General features: G+C 44.3%; 2 protein-coding genes across 3 annotated transcripts in view; one reads left to right on the top strand and one right to left on the bottom strand.

Annotated features, from left to right (window-relative positions):
- LOC311046187 (leukocyte cell-derived chemotaxin 1-like) overlaps positions 1-4,134 on the top strand; it is a 9,111-nt gene extending 4,977 nt beyond the window's left edge. Inside the window, exons 5-7 of the mRNA XM_084058368.1 lie at positions 1,359-1,512; positions 2,510-2,616; positions 3,872-4,134. Of these exons, the coding sequence (XP_083914494.1) occupies positions 1,359-1,512; positions 2,510-2,616; positions 3,872-4,102 (492 nt within the window). The 3' untranslated portion in view covers positions 4,103-4,134. The remainder of the gene's footprint in view (positions 1-1,358; positions 1,513-2,509; positions 2,617-3,871) is intronic.
- A 2,566-nt stretch (positions 4,135-6,700) lies between these two features.
- sugt1 (SGT1 homolog, MIS12 kinetochore complex assembly cochaperone) overlaps positions 6,701-18,792 on the bottom strand; it is a 34,522-nt gene continuing 22,430 nt past the window's right edge. For both annotated transcript variants that reach the window (XM_084058367.1, XM_084058366.1), the window contains exons 11-13: positions 15,532-15,622; positions 12,234-12,406; positions 6,701-9,787 (exon numbers count right to left, since the gene is read on the bottom strand). In XM_084058367.1, the coding sequence (XP_083914493.1) occupies positions 9,686-9,787; positions 12,234-12,406; positions 15,532-15,622 (366 nt within the window). In that variant the 3' untranslated portion in view covers positions 6,701-9,685. The remainder of the gene's footprint in view (positions 9,788-12,233; positions 12,407-15,531; positions 15,623-18,792) is intronic.

Below are 18,792 nucleotides of genomic sequence, written 5' to 3'. Positions count from 1 at the left end.
TGCCTGACCAACATCAAAACATGGATGCTATCAAACTTCCTAAAACTCAACTGAAATAAATCCGAAATCCTAATCATTGGCCCAGACTCCTTCACCTGTTCCACTTAAGACTTCTCCCTTAACATTGATGGCTCCATTGTCACCCCATCCACCCAAGTCCGCAAGACCGCAACCTTGGTGTCATCCTGGACCCCAAACTCTCCTTCCAGTCCCATGTCAACCAGATCACTAAAACTGCCTTTTTCCACCTTCGCAACATTGCCCGCCTTTGTCCCAGCCTATCACACACTGCTGCTGAGACACTCATTCATGCCTTCATCACATCCCGACCAATAGCATTAGCCTCCTATACGGTGTCACCACCAAGGTTCTCAAGAAACTTCAGTATGTACAAAACTCTGCTGCCCACCTGCTCACTAGGACCCAAATCACACCAGTCCTCCATGACCTTCACTGGCTCCCAGTCAAACACGGAATAGACTTCAAGATACTGATCACCACCTACAAGGCCCTCAACAACCAAGCTCCCCGCTACCTTTCTGAACACCTCCAACGCCCCATCCCGCTCCCTCAGGTCGGGTAATGCCAACCTCCTGGACATCCCGAAGACAAAGAAACAAACCTGGGGTGACAGGGCCTTCTCAGTGCCCGCTCACTCCCTATGGAACTCACTCCCAGCTCACATCAAAGCTGCCCCCACCCTCACCACATTTAAAACCACACTCAAAACCCACATTTTCAGACTTGCATTCCCTACCTAATCATAATCCCCTTCTTCAACCTTTTTTTCTCTATAGTTTTTAACCTTTTGACTATTTCCCCTCCTAATCAAATCATGTTTTTAGCTTGTTTCTGTGACTTTGAGTACTCAGAAAAGCTAATGTAAATTGTATGAATTATTATTATTAAGACACCATAGGCCCTCTCCATTTTTCCATGCCTGTGTGTCGTACTGGGAGCATAACAAGACATATATATTATGACTATCTGTACTTTTTAGCGGCACTAGCCGCTCTATACCTGCCCTTTAGGTATAGAGCGGATCCTGCTCTATACCTGACTTTGTCCGTGTTCACCGTCAACGCTCTGATTGGTCAGACACGTCAACGCTCTGATTGGTCAGACACGTCAACGCTCTGATTGGTCAGACACGTCAACAAAGTGATTGGTCAAGCTTCACGTGACAGGTGGCTATAAACACATTATAAACACATATCGATGACAAAATGTATCAAAGGCGCCGCTACCTTCACACAGGGTGTGATTTTTAACTTACAAGTTGTCGGTTTGAGAAAAGTTGTTAGCATATTACCCCCCCCCCCCTCATTTGTGTTCTTCTTACCCCTTTCTGTCTGCAGGAGGATGAAGTGATGCCAGCCAAGTTTGAAGAAGATTCTCTGATCTGGGTGGCATCTGACACTCCGCTCTCTGACTCTGCCTTCCTCAGCAACAAGATCAAGGATTTGTGTGGAGACCTGCCAATTTTCTGGCTCCGCCCCACCTACCCTAACGGTATGCAAACAGACACCATCAACAAGATTATTAGCAGAATGAAAACATATGGCCTTTCGGTAGAATCAACTCTAATGAGACTATGCAAGGGTATCACGTGACGTGCTGATGTCATTACAGGCATTGCGTCATGACTCATGATTATAGAAGCAAAAACTCCAAAGAAGCCTTCTGACGAGGTTGTACATAAATCAGGTTGACGTCGGATGAAGCAATGTATGCATTTGTAGAAAACCCCTAAGTTGCAGTGTATTAAAGGAGTAGTTCACCCCCAAAAATGACTTATTTTCTATGAATTGCACACCACATGAAGCCTTGTATCCATGGATTTCTTTCTTTTTTTTTGTCGCATTCCTAAGCTAATAATTTGATTCCCGTCTCCTACCGGCTAATGTATCCGGTAGGAGACACAAAGTAGATTATTTGTGTCTCCTACCGGAAATACACCCGGTCATCAAATTATTGTTTTAGGAATGCCACAAAAACAAAAATAAATCCCTGAATTGAAGGCTTCATGGGGTGTGCAATTGATAGAAAATAAGTCATTTTTTGGGTGAACTCCTCCTTTAACCAATAACCATATGAACCGTTCCCAGTCTGGGGCAAACATTTGACAAAACTAGCAGATGTACAAGCTCACAATACATTGTGTTGCGACATGTTGTGAGCTTGTAAATCCACTATTTTCGCAAAGATATTTAGTGTAGAGGGTGGAAAAAAGTAAGGGGCTTATTATGGAGTCCTGGGGGACTCCGGTCAACTAAATCTAGGGTCTAAGTTGTTAATAGCTAAGGTCTGAATAAGTTCTGATCGTGAAACCATGCATAATATCGACTATTCAGAGAAAAACGACATCCTCAAAACATGTGGTTATTCATCCAAACGTCTCCAACTAACATTCCCGCAAACAACTGCAGCTGTCCTCAAAAGCCACGCGGTTCCCATGAGATCTGCATGTTTTACTACTGTCAGGACACTGAACCTTTGATGCATGCAGGAGGACAGAGGAAGAGGAGGGCGGCTCCTCGCCTTCGCCGCCAGGCGCCTGCCGCTGAGGAAGAGGAAGACGTGGAGGCGGAGTTCAACCCCGAGAACCCCTATCAAGTGAGTCACACACACATTTGTAATACTATAGTTTTTATGACACCGATTTTATGAATGCCATTTTCACAATCTTTGCCATTTTGACATAAAAAATTGCCGGTGTGCAACTAATAATAAATCGTCCATAACTTCTAAATGTCTAATCCTAATCCTAGCCCCAACCTGAATCTTTTTCTAATTGTAAACCTAGCTCCCCAAATCTCAAAACAACCATTTCTCTTCTGAGGACCAGGTAAATTGTCTATTGCCACACATTTGGTCCTCACAAATATAGTAAGCATACACAAACGCGCACACGCACACACAAAATGGTACACACATTTACATTATATTCCGTTATAATCTGTTATATGCCCACAGCCACCTAGAATATTCACACAGCTGTCCTTTGGTATCTGAGCGCTACCTGAGGACGCTACGGCTGGCGAGCCCTTCTCACAGCTGTGTGAGAGGCAACAGATGTCAGGGTCACGGCGAAGGGCCCGGCCTGTCATAGCAAATCTGAGCGCTCGTGGGTGTGGCGTTTTTTTGTTATTGTTGTTGTATGAATGTGTGTGACAAAGTGTGTGTGTGTGTGTGTGTGTGTGTGTGTGTGTGTGTGTGTGTGTCTCTGTGTGCTGCTGTCTGTTTGACGAAGCCTTTCAGAATAGTCCCGTCTAAAGCTCTCTTTTCAGCCATTGAGGACATGTGAATAATTCTACTCAAGACCCCCCTTCCCTCTCCCCACATGTCAAGCGCTGATGCACACACATATACACACACACACACACGCGCGCGCGCAGACTCCCATACGTACATGCACACCTCCCCTCCCTCTCTCATCCCTTATGCTGGGGCCCAGTTCCCTAATCCCCACTCTCTCTCTCTCTCTCTTCCTACCCCTGAGAGAATGGCGTGTTCCGCAACCCCCCCACACACAACACACTCTTTGACAGCTACAGAAAGGGGGGGGTGGGGGGTGTTAGAGCACAGTGTGCGTACACGTCGGAATTTTTTCTTTTTTTTGACAACAAAAACCCCCACATCTGACAACATCCCCTCCTCCAAATCCCTGCGCCTGTCGGAAATGTATTTTTAATTGGTCTGAGATGAGCCGTCTCCGCCACTAAACCTCCAACGCATCACACGTCCCCGACGCCGGAACGCGAGCTTATGCAGTGTACACGATGGGAAAATAAACCCAACAACTACTAACCGCTGTCTTTCAACCCCCCCACCCCCCCACCCACTCACTCCCCACGCACACACACGCCAGAGAGGTCTGGAGGGCGAGGACTCGGAGAGCACCATGACCTTTGACCCCATGCTGGACCACATGGGGATCTGCTGCTCAGAGTGTCGCCGCAGCTACACCCAGTGCCAGAGGATCTGCGAACCCCTGGGAGGCTACCACCCCTGGCCGTACCACTACCAGGGCTGCCGCGTGGCCTGCCGCGTCATCATGCCCTGCCGCTGGTGGGTGGGACGCATCCTGGGCATTCTGTAAAGGGCAAACAACACCTCTCCTCTGGGAGGGAGGGGGGGCAGTGGAGATTGTGGGTGGGTGGGAGGGAGGGAGGGAGGGAGGGATGTGGAGTTTTGGAGAGGGGGTAAATAAAGGGAGTTTAATGCCTGATTCATACTTGGATGCAATTCGTGTCACGCACCGGAAAATAGACGATTTACAAGCTCACTATGTGACGTGAAGCGACGCGTTGTGAGCTTGTAGATCAGCCATTTTCAACGCGTGTCACCGGTGTGCAACCAAGTATAAATTAGACTAAAGAGAGAGCGTGAGCAAAGAGGTTCAACAGGGTCCCAAGTCCTGCCTTGGTATTCCGTGTAGGTCTGTGCGTATCGTGTGCTAAATTGGCACGTCCCACGACCAAGGAATTACAGTAACAGTCGACGCTCAGTATTGTTCATTAGAAATGCATGATAACAGAATCTGGGCCACACATATCATAATATGTAAAGGTATGCTAAACCATATACTGTTCCCGCGTACCGTATAGCTCAGCTCATTAAAAATACAACACAGCTGACTGAACCAAAGATTTAAGTTCCACTGAACTATAGATTAAGACCCTATATACTGTTGAGGAAAGACTGAAAAACAAAATGGTGGACAAACACTCAGCAAGCCCATTTACAGTCGAGCGCGTTGAGGCCTGTGTCACACTGTTCATTAATGTGGAAATCAGTGGGTTTTTGTGTACACTTGTACTGATTTTCTTTCCTGCCATTCATTGCTTTGTGATGTAAATAAATGTACAAGATGAGAGGTATTCTATATAGGCAGAGTAGCAATGTGTCAAACTGCATATTGTGTGTGCTTAATGTTTTAGCAGCCTAATGTCTATTCAAGTTTAAACTGTTTCCTTCACTCAAGCCGTTTTCTTCATTAACTTTACTGCGCTATGTCCTGAATGCTCTTCTCCACTGTATTTCCATCAAAATTAAAGCAATTTTAAAGTTAAGAAATGTCAAAGTGCAACGTCAATAAATAAATCTTTTTTACGTAAACTTTCAAACATCACCCCGCTTATCTGTTATTACAACTCCACATGACATATAGGGGCCACTTAGATAATAGATAAACATTCTGCACTAAAAATACACAAGTCATTTGCTTCTCATTCCCTCTGTTTATGCCACACAAAACCATTTACAGTTTTTTTCCCTCTTCTTGCGGATGTGTGGCATCCCAAGCATTGAGCAGAGAGAAGTTTCCAGAGTGCTTTAATGTCAGAGTTGCAGCTCTGGATCTCTTTAATGAGACTAAAGACTCTGCAGCCGTCACGCTCCCAGATCTTACCCACGATGCAAAGCGCTTAGCTCCTTTTGATGTCAGGGGAGCAGCTTCAGGCGGTAGGGGGAGTTGGGGGGTGGTGTTACCCAGACGGGGTGGGGTGGAGGAAAAGTGTGTGTGTGTGTGTGTGTGTGTGTGTCAATGTGTACGTGTGAGCTAGGGTGTTGCAGTAGCTGGTAGCTAAGAGTCCCAACCGCTGCCACGAACAGGGTCCCGTTTGATCGTCACGAGATGAAACGATGTGCGATAAATTCAACATTTAACCCTGTGTGAGAGGTCTGATGATGCGGTTGACGGGGCCTGATCCATATTAATGCTACCGTGCCAGGCCAGGGTATTCACTCCCCCGCAGCTGTAGCTGCGTTGTTTGGTGGTGGTGGTGGTGGTGGTAGTGGTACTGGGGGGGATGTACTGTAGGGGTTTGAGCCCACTTCAGCTCTCTGCCTCTTTATAGAGAGCACTGCGCCATCTAGCCTTCAGACCATCTCAACAACCATCAGACTGGGACTGGTGACTGGAACTGGTATAAGGCAGCTGTTGTGTGTGCTGTGAGACAAGTTCAGGGATTTTGTGACCACGACCATTCATTGCAAATTATACCACTACATTTTAAGAATTTCAGTTACAAATGTGTGTACAGTACTTCCCCACACCAAACTCATGACGAGCACACCCATGTCCATCCAGGCTATAATGATATCCAAAGCAAACCCGCCCCATTGCTGGTGTTAATCTGTCGAATGATTGCTCACAAATCCCAAGACATAAAGTTATTGTAATCGATGTAAGTATCAAGTGTATGGAGGTGAATAATTTCTTTCACAAGCCAAAAACAAGATTCAATTACATTTTTCTTTAACACTTCAAAGGTTTCCTTTTTATTAATCTTTACATTTTTATACAACCAGTGAAACAGAACTTTTGTAAAAGGCTTCCTAAAAGGAGAGTGTTTTCGTTTTTTTACACTTCAAAGAATTCCTTTGTATTAATCTTTACATTTTTATACAGGTGGTAAAACAGGACTTTCGTAAAAGACTTCCTAAAAGGAAAGGAGAGGAGAGAGGGGAAGTGGGAAAAAAAATCTGAAAACCAGCTTCCAAAACATGACCCAGGAGAACCAAGCATGAACCAAGTTATTTCTCTGGTCTGTCTCTCGAACAAATATCTCTCAAATACCCCCTAAATAAAATCTAAATTATTTTTGATAATTATTTGAAAAGACCTAGGTGTATTTGAGGTTACTAAACGCCTAATAATAATAAATGCCTGGGTCTTCAGAGCCCAGGGCAGCCATCTTCGGAAAACTATGCAAATTGGATTTTAATTTGTGTGCTGCTGCTGGCTAGCACTAGTAACCAGAGCCAGCTCTGCCGCCAACTAGTTAGCATAGCCAGTCAGAAACAGTTGGAGCATTCCCCATAGTGAGACACCTCACTCTGTATCAGAGAACCAGGGTTAAGAATGTAATCTAAGGTTTTGCTATGTTTACTATGGTCAGTTCTGGGCAGAAATCCAGTGCCCTGCACTCGGGTGGCACAGTGGTAAAGTCCCTGCCCACCACCACCGAGGTTGTGGGTTCGAATCCACCGTGGTGCATCCGGCTTTGTCGGGCGTCCGTGCGAACACAATTGGCCCGTGTTCGGGGGAGGGAAGCCGTCGAGAAGGGTGCCATTTGTAACTGCATGTATTACTACGGGCTGGGGCAGCACCTGTCAGCAGGGAGTGTTGGGCGGGAGGAGTAGGACGAAGGCTCTACGTCCTCCTGGTGGGGGCTCCTCACTGGCAGGTGAGTCAGTAGGATACAACAGAAGTGACGACACGGAAATGTGTGTGGGGAGGAATTCATTGGCATAACGACTAAATTGGGGAAAAAAAGGGGGGAAAAAAATATTGGCTACTCTAAATTCAAAGAAAATCACACCCAGTGTGAAGTGAGCGGTGTTATTTAAGGTCATCACAGTGATGGAAGAAGTTATGAATTTCATCATGCGTCTCGCTAGCCAATCACAGAGTGGTCTGAATACTCATCAGCCAATCACAGTACAGGGAAAGACTAATTTTCACGACGGATGGGTCATGGGTCGCAACCCCACTTATAGGAGCAGCTACACCGCTCAAAAAAAGAAAAGATGTAAAAAAAAAGAAAAAAAAAAAGAAAAGAAGAAATCCGGTGCTCACACCATGGGATGTTTACTTCATACTGTGGTCCCCCATGCCGTGGGACCAGCCTTCGAGTCTGCAAATAGATGCTTCTGTTGATCCACTCCTTCCTCCATCCCTCCCGGCCTAAACTACCGCGAAACCTGGCCCATGGGGCGTCCCAAGAGACTGGGGACAGCGCATCTATCAACGGCCAGCGGCTAGAACTCAGCTGTGGGACACACAGCCCCAGTGTCCGCTGAGTGAAGCCACAGCACAGACTCGCCTGAGGAAGCAACTAGCAGGAAGAACCAACATGCTACGGTTCTAGAAGTGATCGAATTACTGCTCAACAACAGTACTATAATTACAATTATTACCTATTTCCCAACATGTATCGCAAATGTGAAGATGTTGACATGTCGGTAATGAGAATGGGTGGTAAAATGATGTTATGGTGTGAACCAACTGTTTAAATCAGATTATTTTATTTTAAATAATGATATGCTTTTATGTTTCATGGTTTAGGTATTATTCATTTGTATGATTCTCTCTGTATAATAACGTTCTTACTGACTGATTGGGCTGTTTACGTGTTTATTTAATAATTGTACTTACTACTTATTTATTAAGTATTTTATTGACAAGTGTATTGCATTTAAGGGATGTTTATGTAACACTTGGGACACTAGCGTGGATGCTAATTTACGTAGCGTGATATACTAAGGTTTTATAGGATTCATCTCTTATCAAACAAACTAGCAACTTTACTTGCATCATAAAGGCATCATAACAAAATATCAAGGTACAAACACAGGGTGGCAAACATACAGGCATATGGGTCTACATTTTACATTATTAGAAAGTAGGCCTGCAAAGAGAGTTCCAGGGGAAGGCCGCAACCAACCAGGGCCTCAATAGTAGTATAGTCTCAATGTATTTCAGTACAGTACCATCAGAAAGTTTCTACCTGTGGCGCGCTGTTCTGACTCGTGCTCTTGCGATCGGGGCAGAAGGAGACTTCGGGAATCGGGCTATTTTTGGACATTTTCACAAAGCTCTTAAAATAGGAAATGTACTGTAAGCGTATACTTGCATTGAGAAATCTTTTCATACATTTTATACAATACAATTGTGACAACGCAGAGGCCATATTGTTGCTTCCACCTTAATCTTAACCTTCCCTTTGATTTAATCACCACCCTTTGACAAACCCATCAATCAAGACCATTGAAATGACTTCCTTAAGAGGATCTTTATTGCGTTGACTCAGTCCTGGTTAAGGGTCATGAGCTTATAGGAGAGGAGTGGCAGGGCACAGGGCTCCATGCTTGGCTTGCTGGTTTTTGGTGTAGCGATAAGGGTGTGACTGTCACTTCTGCTTGCTGACGCCAGTAGGTAGAGCTGGGCAATATATCAGTATTATATCGGTATCGCGATATGACACTATATATTGTCTGGGATTTTGGATATCATGATATGGCAAAGGTGCTGTCTCTTCGATGGTGTTGTTTTAAAGGCTGCATTGACCATTTTCAACCTGGTATTCCTATTTTTGGCATGTCAATACAGGCAAAAATGTTCAAATTGTGAGAACAGCAGATCTACAAGCTCGTCGTAGATCATCATGTGACACCGTCGCGTGATGAAGTGGTTAAAGTGAAGTGGTTAAAGTTGCCATAACTATTCCGGAGGTTCTATCATTTGCCTTCACCCACTTCTTATTTTAAATCATTAGTGATGATTATCACTGTGTAAATATTTTGTGAAAGCAACAATAGTCATTCCCACAAGGTATTTGGTCAAAAATATTGCAATATTTGATTTTGTCCATATTGCCCAGCCCTACCGGTAGGAGACACCGGAGCTCTGTGACCAGTCGTGGTGGAGAGAAGAGGTAAGAGGACATGGCTGAGGTTGGGGATGAAGACCAAGAGAGGACTTCCAACAGAGGAGAGAGGCGAGAAGAAGAGATGGAGGGAGATGAAAAGAGAGAGTGTGTGTGTGTGTGTGTGTGTGTGTGTGTGTGTGTGTGTGTGTGTGTGTGTGTGTGTGTGTGTGTGTGTGTGTGTGAGTGTGAGAAAGAGAGAGAGAGAGAGAGAGAGAGAGAGAGAGAGAGAGAGGCAGAAAGAGAGTGGTTCAATACTTCTTGAACTCTACGTCATCAGGTGGGCTCATCTCCACTTTTCTTTTGCCTACATCTGTCCAGTTGGTGCTCAGGACTGTACCACCTGACTCCATCTGCAGGGGGTGAGGGAGAAACAGACGATGACATAGTCTTTAATAGTTAATGGCTATCGATAGCAAAGACTAGGTGTACAGTTAATCATTACCGTCAGTGGCGTTTGTCTTTTCTGTTATGCAGAAAGCCAAAGAAGCATTCACATTATACGCCAGGGATGCAAGCAGTCTTTAAAGCTTCAATCCATAAGTTTGGCCTCTGAGGTAACTGCAACGATGTCCGAACTACAATACCTCCTACCCGACACCAGGGTCCAAATTCCTCAATGGAACAGTAAGACCACCTCCAACCACTGCAGATGTACTAATTATATTGTTTTAACATACTCAACAGATTGGTTAAAATATAATTAATTGCAGTGCCTGGTATTGTGTACTGCATGTCTGTCCTCTTCAACAGCGAGTTACACTGTTAAGTTTCAGTTTGGTGATGTCATGCACCATAAGCTGTGATCGGTCAGTCTATGTTCGTGGGGACATGCAGACAAACCCTATTCTGACAGAATGCAATGGATGGTTTGATTATGCCATTTTTAAAGATTTTCTTCTATAAGATTTTCTTCTATTCTTCATTAAAAAAATAATTGTTCACTTGAATGTTCTCTGTATAAAGTTAGGAGTTAGTACCGCGTCATCAGGGGAGGAGCGGCAGCAGCGTGGAATCAGTAGGACTGTAGCTTACTAATCCTTGTACTAAAATATTACTGAGGTTAGGGTTAGGGGTTAGGGTTAGGTTTAGGTATAGTTGTACTGAGGTTAGGGGTTAGGGTTAGGTTTAGGCATAGTTTTACTGAGGTTAGGGGTTAGGGTTAGATTTAGGCATAGGAAACTGCTGCTCCGCAGCTGCTGCCCCGGCAACACGTCTTTAATGTTAATTAACAATAATAATAATAAAACTTTATTTATATATCACCTTTCAAAATTGTGTTTTACACATGAGGCATGGTACACAAAAACAACAAGAACAAGAAGCAACAAGAGACATTTCAACAATCAACATGATACGACTAAAATTAATATGAGTTAGCACTGAAAGCTAATCTATAAAAGTACGTTTTCAGCAGGGATTTAAAGGGGGAGACCGATTCAGCAAGCCTGATCTCCAAGGGCAGTGCATTCTAAAGTTGGAGCTCTGGTACTGAAAGCCAGATCTCCTTTGGTCTTTAAACTGCAAACTTGGCTTTCTAGAAGTGCTTTGCCTGAGGATCTCAGACAGAGTGTTGGCACATAGGGGGAGAGCAGATCAGATATGTAAGGCGGAGCAAGACCCGACCTAGCCTTGTATGTCGTGAGCAGGATTTTAAAGTCAATTCTAAAAGGGATTGGGAGCCAGTGTAGAGAAGCTAAAATGGGTGCGATGTGGTCGATTTTTTGGACCCAGTTAAAAGGCGAGCGGCATCATTCTGCACTAATTGAAGACGATGAATAGATTCTTTTGTGAGGCAGGTATAAAGAGAGTTACAGTAATCTAAACATGAGTAGATAAATGCATGTATGACTTGTCAGGTCAGGGATGGATAGAAATGATTTGATTTTAGAGCTGTTTCTTAGGTGATAAAATGAGGATTGAATGACTTTCTTGATACGATGTTCAAAGTTAAGGTCGGGATCAAAGGTGACACCTTGATTCTTAACAGTGGGCTTGAGATTTGTGGTTAGTGGGCCATGGTCCTTTTCTATTTGGGCTCTGGCAAGAGGAGGGCCAAACACTAGAACCTCTGACTTTGCATCGTTAAGCTGGAGGAAGTTGTTAAGCATTCAACTTTTGATATCAGCAAGGCAACAATAATGAATCAGTTCAAGGACCTTCATCACATTCTTTGTCTGCTATTATTCCACAATTTTGCATAATTATTTGTTGATGTGTATACAGTAAAACACACAGGCATTTTGTGCTTTTTCCGTTGGTTTAAACCAGATCATTAAGCATGAAGTAAATTACTTACAAAAACTTTACTGTATTTCAAAGTGTTGCTTTGGTCTAAATTTCAACAAATATTTTATAAGGAATTAAAATACCTTTATAAGCTAAATAATCTTGCCATGTTGCCAAGCTGGAATACACTAATACCAGTATCAACATTATAGAAATTCAACATGATTGTTGGCACTTTAAAATCATCACAAGACCATGATATGAAATATCTCGATACAATAGAATCTTCTTAGGTCTACAGAATGCAACAGTTTCTACCTCACTAGTGAAGAGTCCGGGCAGAAGGGGAAAGCCTCAGAGAGATTAACAGGACATGATTTTATACTTCCAAAACACATGTCAAAAACAAGACTCTCCCTGTCGCAATAGTGAATGTTTCATATTTAACTCGGCGAGGGTACGAATTTGGTTCCATTTGTACATTGTCTGAGTCACATTAACACTCAGGATTTGACTGTGCTTTTGGGAGATGTGTTGCGCGTTGACAGCGAACACGCGTCATGTACTCACAAAGGACTTGTTCATGGCGCGCTTGACCTCATCAGAGCCGTCCGAGTAGATCTGCTGGAAGAGGCTGTTGAGCGCCGCATCTCCCTCAAGCTTGTCCTTCTTCTCCTCCTCGCTGATCTCTCCCACCACCTTGTCCCAGTTCCTGGTGCCTTGGGCCGATGACGGATACTGGCCTGTTGGGTGGAAGGAGACAGCAAGCGGCTCACGTTAGTCCGGGTCACAAAGTCGGGCAATCAAATCACAGGCTTTAATTATTCATGCATTCACTTTATATTTAAAACGATGCTGACCTTTGGTAGAACCTCGAGTTGTGCTGAAAGGGTGGTTTTGAACTGTTTCACCATACAAGATGGTCTTTATTGTGTACAGGTACATAAGAGTGAATTGCACTTTTGTTTGGCAACTCAGGCATTGTAGCAGCATTAGAAATAGTTATAAAAAAGAACAAACAAATATACGCAACAACAATAATAATAATAAGGGTAAAAAAAAGTGAATAATTAAGAAGAGGACAGTTTTGACATGTCCTAGCGCTTAAAGTGATTGAAGGTGCTGTGCACAAGGTTCTTAGCCCTAGATTATCTTTTCATTAAATCTAATACTGAGAGTGAATGGAATCGTCAACTTCTGGTTCCTCGATCACAGAAGCATCGGATAAGGAACATATTTGGACTTGGATATCATGGCCAGGTAGCTGTACAACTCAAGTTTCTATCAACATCACTTTAAATAAGAGTTGACAGTCTGCTTCCTCTTTATGGGCTATTTTTTATTCTATACAGTAGAGGCAACCGGAAAGTGGAGAGGGAGACAGCGTAGGAGGAGTGGTACAGGAGACAACACTCTGGTGGGATATGACCCAAGGCCGAGCTGAACACTGAAAAATACATGCATACTGTACATTATTGCAATATTTTGTAAGAATATCAAACATGATTATTTGCACGCCCACCTTTTTTTAGACTCGAAAAATGCTAAATAGTCGCAGAAACCGTGCGTCTCCGTATTTCAACTTTGTGTTTTTGTGGTAAATTAATGCCCTTAATTAATGCATGACTTCATCATACTTTTGTGGTGTCACCCAAAGGTAGCAAAAACAGCCCATCTATAAGCTCATGGACGCATTGTGAGCTTATAGATCTGCTATTTCCGCTATTTATGAAAACTTGTTAAAGTGGTTAAGTGGTTAAGTGGGGTTTTATAAATATTTAACCGATGTAAAGAATTAACAAGAGCTTGTGACAAAATAACAAAATCGGATCCATTGCTCAAACAGCTTTGGACATACAAGGTTTCCACCGACAGTGATGATTATGTATATTGTGAATAACTGCATGTAATTACTATACCATCCCTGGACACAGTCGTTTTATTTCTGATTGGAAAGAGCGCTTCAGATGGCGCATTAGTTTTAGAAGAGCTGCATGGTCTTGGGCACGGATCTGTGTAACCACTTTATCCATATTTTATACTTTGGCTATTCAAAAATAGCAGATATACAAGGTCAAAGGCAAAGCGCGCCACTGAGTGCCGTGCTATGAGCTTGTAGATCTGCTATTTAAACAAATCTTGAACATTTGTGCAAATATTTGAATATATATTTTTTAATTCAAATCTTTGCTTCTGGGGGTCTCTGGAACAAAATATTTGGAGGGGGGGGGGGGGTCGGCGGACAAATATAATATAAATATAATCATTTTGGGTGGTCCTTGACATGAAAAAGTTTGGGATCTGATATTTAAAAAATAGCAGATCTACAAGTATATATGTAATGTATATATGCTATTTTTGAGTGGCCAAAGAAATCTAAAAATGACACAGATTCTTTCCCGGTCTAAATGGGTTAATGCCATGTGACAAAGGGAGTACCTGTTTGAAGCCCTGTGCTCTTTGGCCAAAATCCTGACATTTTCCCAGCTTTCGTGGCCCCGTGGTGCGAGCGCTAAAAAGCAACTTTGTGTCCTTTGCTACTGAAAAACGAACTTCTGCAGAGCCACACCGTAACAAATATTTGTAAAAAAGGCCATGGGTAGATATTCCAGCCTGTTAAACACATAACCATGCATGAATATAATCTGTGTGTGTGTGTGTGTGTGTGTGTGTGTGTGTGTGTGTGTGTGTGTGTGTGTGTGTGTGTGTGTTTGGGGGTCCTTGGCATGGATAGTTTAGGAACCCCTGCTCTAATACACAAAGTGCCATAGCCTCTGGATTCAGCCCTCCTATTTTGAAATTGCTTTTCCATTGTGTAGATCAGCTATTTGAGAATGTTTTGTAAATGTTTCTGACATTCCAATAAATAGGGATGCCATTTTTTTGTAACTGTCCCCCCTCCGGCACCTCCTGGCCACTTTGAAAACCACTGTATTCGCAAAATATTCAAAACAAGCAAAGCATGTTGTTTTCCACCCTTCAGAAATAATAATTTGAAAGTACATGATATATTATATATTCAGAAGCAAAATCGCAGTCCACTTATCCGGCAAAAAGATGTCAAACGTAGATTTTAAGCCGTCAATATTGCACAGCTCTACCAAGTGGGGGTGTGGGCAGGGTTTTAACAAATAAAAAGTGGTACTTAAGAGGATATCCTGCAGCGAGGGGGTGAGTACACGTAATGCGCTTGGTTTGACTGCCCACTTACCTTTTAGTTCACAGAGAGAGAGAGAGAGAGACAGAGACACAGAGAGAGAGAGAGAGAGAGCGAGAGAGAGAACACACCAAGTATTCAAGTATTAATCTTGACAGTAATGGGACTGCGTGGGTTCAAATCGCGTCTCATATTTTTCACTGTCACCCCCCCTGCCTCCGCTGTCAGACTAATGAGGACTACGTTAAAAAAAAAACGCAACACGCAAGCCAACATTGATCCTCACACTGCCACCGAGAGAGAGAGGAGTTATGATGAGGCCAACACAGACACAGACAGAGAGAGACAGACAGAGAGAGACAGACAGAGAGAGAGAGATAGAGAGACAGACAGACAGACAGAACAGTCATTTAGCTGATGCTTTTATCCAAAGCGACTTACAGGCAAGAAAACTACTTCACCAGAAGTCTAACATGCATTCTCTTCTAAAGCAAGCAACTAAGAGTATACCTAGCGCTAAGGTAAAAGTGAGACAGAGAGAGAGAGAGAGAGAGAAAGAATGAGGGACAGAGATCAGTTAACCACTTGAACCACAGCATCCATATCCTGGGGGGATCATTAGCCAAAAGAAATAGCCAAGTGTAGAGGGTTTAAGTGGTTGAGAGGAGGTGAACAGAGAGAGAGAGAGAGAGACAAAGGGTTTGTACTGACTGGGGGTGAAGTGTCTGACGCTGGGCTCCTGTCCTGCTCCTTCCAGCGTCTCCCACCTGATGGCTTCTGTCTTCTTCATCTTGAGCTCCACCTGACAGAGGAAGAGGAATGATAGAGAGGTTGTTGCTTTTTATCGATTGTTACATTCGCTATGGCGACTGATGCTGACATTTTTAACACACATCAAGCTTTCTCACAATAAACTGAGCTGACAGAAGGAGGGTGGGGGGGGGCAGGAAAGAGAAAGGGCAGATTAAAAATAACAGCCATCGGGAGCGACAGCGGTTTGAAACACAGGACAACACAGAACATTGTTGCTGGGCCAGATATATACGCTCAGAAACATCATCATCCCAGCCCCTGTGTGTGTGAGAGAGAGTGTGTGTGTGTAAACGTGAGGCTATGTGTATGTGTGTAAAAATGAGACTGTGTGTGTGTGTGTGTGTGTGTGTGTGTGTGTGCGCGCGCGTGTGTGTGAATGATGGACATAGGGAGAGATCAGGGAGATGCGGGGGCACCGCTCTATCTGGTGCTTTCCTGACAGACATACAACACTAATGAGATGTCTGTCAGCCCAGGGGCCAGAGAGAGAGAGAGAGAGAGAGAGAGAGAGAGAGAGAGAGAGAGAGAGAGAGAGAGAGAGAGAGAGAGAGAGAGAGAGAGAGAGAGAGAGAGAGAGAGAGAGAGAGAGAGAGAGAGAGGAGAGAGACAGTGAGAGAGAGAGACAGGGTGACTGAGAGGGCGACGGAGACACTTCTTTCTTACATGACTGTATATAGGTTTCAAGCTGACTACTTAATGTGATTATGACTGGTTTTTATGATCTCCAGTTAAGGTCTCTTGAATGCTTTGGCCATATAAATGGATTTTCACCACACCAACAAAGAACGCTGAAACTGAGAGAGGGGGGGGGGGTGAATGAGCATGAGACAGAGAGGAGGGAGAAAAACAGAATGAAGGAGAGAGAAGAGAGAGGGACGGAGGGAAAGAATGTGAGAGAAGTTTAAATGAAATGGGAGGGAAAGGGAAGCGAACGGACAAAAAGAACAAAAGGTGTTGGGGAGAGAGAGAGGGGGTATTTATTCTATTTATATTCACATTCATTTCTTGACGAATAAAAATAAAACGATTATTTTTTTGTATTAAAAAAACGAATGGATACCATAATCACTTAAAAAATTATCGATAGTTGCCTCGACTTCATGCAGTGGCATCTGGGCTAAGTCATCACACCAGAAGAATGGGCGCACACACCATGCAGACACACACACACACACACACACACACACACACACACACACACACACACGCAGACAGACACACACACACACACACACACACACACACACACCATACACAGACACTGAGCTACACTGACACGGCACATGCTGGTGAGACACGCAAGCTACACTGTTGTGTGTCACCGCCTGTTATGATGTGTGTGTGCGCGCGCGTGTGTGTGTGTGTGTGTGTGTGTGTGTGTGTGTGTGTGTAATACATGGGATGCAGTGTATGCGTGTATGTGTTTGACAACGCTGGTATGTCTGTGCAATTAAAGGCTATTTCTGCTCCATTGGGCGATAAGGTAATTCATTCAGCATGGTGTCAGGACAGGAGAGAGATGGAGGGAGAGAGAGAGAGATGGAGGGAGAGAGAGAGGGAGATGGAGGGGGAGAGAGGGAGATGGAGGGGGAGAGAGGGAGATGGAGGGGGAGAGAGGGAAACAAAGAACAGCCGGGATGAAAAGAGAAGAGCAATAGCAGAGAGAGGCGACAGGGACAAAGAAAGAGTGGGCGGGTGGGGAGAGAGAGAGAGAGAGAGAGAGAGAGAGAGAGAGAGAGAGAGAGAGAGAGAGAGAGAGAGAGAGAGAGAGAGAGAGAGAGAGAGAGAGAGAGAGAGAGAGAGAGACCGAGATAGGTGAGGAGAGGGGGGGGGGGGGAGAGAGTGAGAGAGAAAACACAAGGTCGAGGTCTGTGGCGCGACGTAGAGAACATGGCGAGCGAGTGGGAGAGACACAAAGAGAGACAGGTAGCGAGGTAAACACTGGTGGGGTGTGAGAGGGGGGGGGGGGGGGTGAGAAAGAGAAGAAAGAAGAAAATAAAAAATGGTCCAAACAGACTGTAATCATCCCGTGAGGTGATGAGCTGCTACGGCGCCGCGATGGAGCGCTTCAGTGTGTGTCAGCGTTTTTAGTTTTTTTTTTATTTTGCTCTGCGTTTTAAAAGGCTGCCTGCGCGCGCGCGTTCGTGTGTGTGTGTGTGTGTGTGTGTGACTGTGTGTGTGTGTGTGTGTGTGTGTGTGACTGTGTGTGTGACTGTGTGTGTGTGTGTGTGTGTGTGTGTGTGTGTGTGTGTGTGTGTGTGTGTGTGTGTGTGTGTGTGTGTGTGTGTGTGTGTGTGTGCCGGATGTGTGGCTGTGTCTCAGTGCTGTGCCGTTGTCACTTGTGTTTTGATGTGAAACTCTCCACATGTCCATGCATGTGTCCACACTCGCGGATGTATTCATGTATGTACAGTATGTGCATATGTTTATGTATGTATGTATGTATATGTATGTATAGTAAGTATGTGTGTGTGTGTGTGTGTGTGTGTGTGTGTGTGTGTGTGTGTGTGTGTGATATTTGGATTTGTGTATGCGTTTGTGTGTGTGCAATCCTGAACCGAAGTGTGTGTATACACTACACTACGTGTCGTGCATGTGTGTGTGTGTGTGTGTGTGTGTGTGTGTGTGTTTGTCCCCGGAGTTCATGCAACATTAATCTAGCTGCCACATCTGTGTGTCTGGGCTTTAAAGGGATATGGCAGGCCACGGCACCGGGTGTGTGCCACTGACAGGCGAGGAGACGCCTCTTTAAGAGGCTGTGACAGCAGTGCCACGCACGGAGGCCACCACCCACTGGACTGCACACACACACACACACAAGCTTATTCATGCACACAAACCCACATGTACATACAGTACGTACACACATGCTCGCACAGAAAGACCAACAAACACACAAACAGACACTTTCACGGTCCCTCATGTCCTCAAGCGGCGCTTGCGCTCTCTCTCTCTCTCTCTCTCGTCCTCTTATGTACAGATTTCAAAACAAATGCTGCTAAACGGATGGCTAAAGGAAATAAACGCAAACACTCGCAGATGCTGACAGGCGTGCAAATTAACCCATTGAGACCTGAAGCCGATTCTACACTTCTCCTAAATCTCAACAGTATTCTGAAAAACGTGTGTTTCTATATCAGTGGTGCTCAATCTTTTTCA

This window comes from Gymnoscopelus microlampas (assembly GCF_963454915.1).
Source record: "Gymnoscopelus microlampas genome assembly, chromosome: 5".
Classification (NCBI taxonomy): Eukaryota; Metazoa; Chordata; class Actinopteri; order Myctophiformes; family Myctophidae; genus Gymnoscopelus; species Gymnoscopelus microlampas.
Note: the sequence above shows the minus strand (reverse complement) of the source record. Positions and strands in the feature narration are given on the sequence as shown.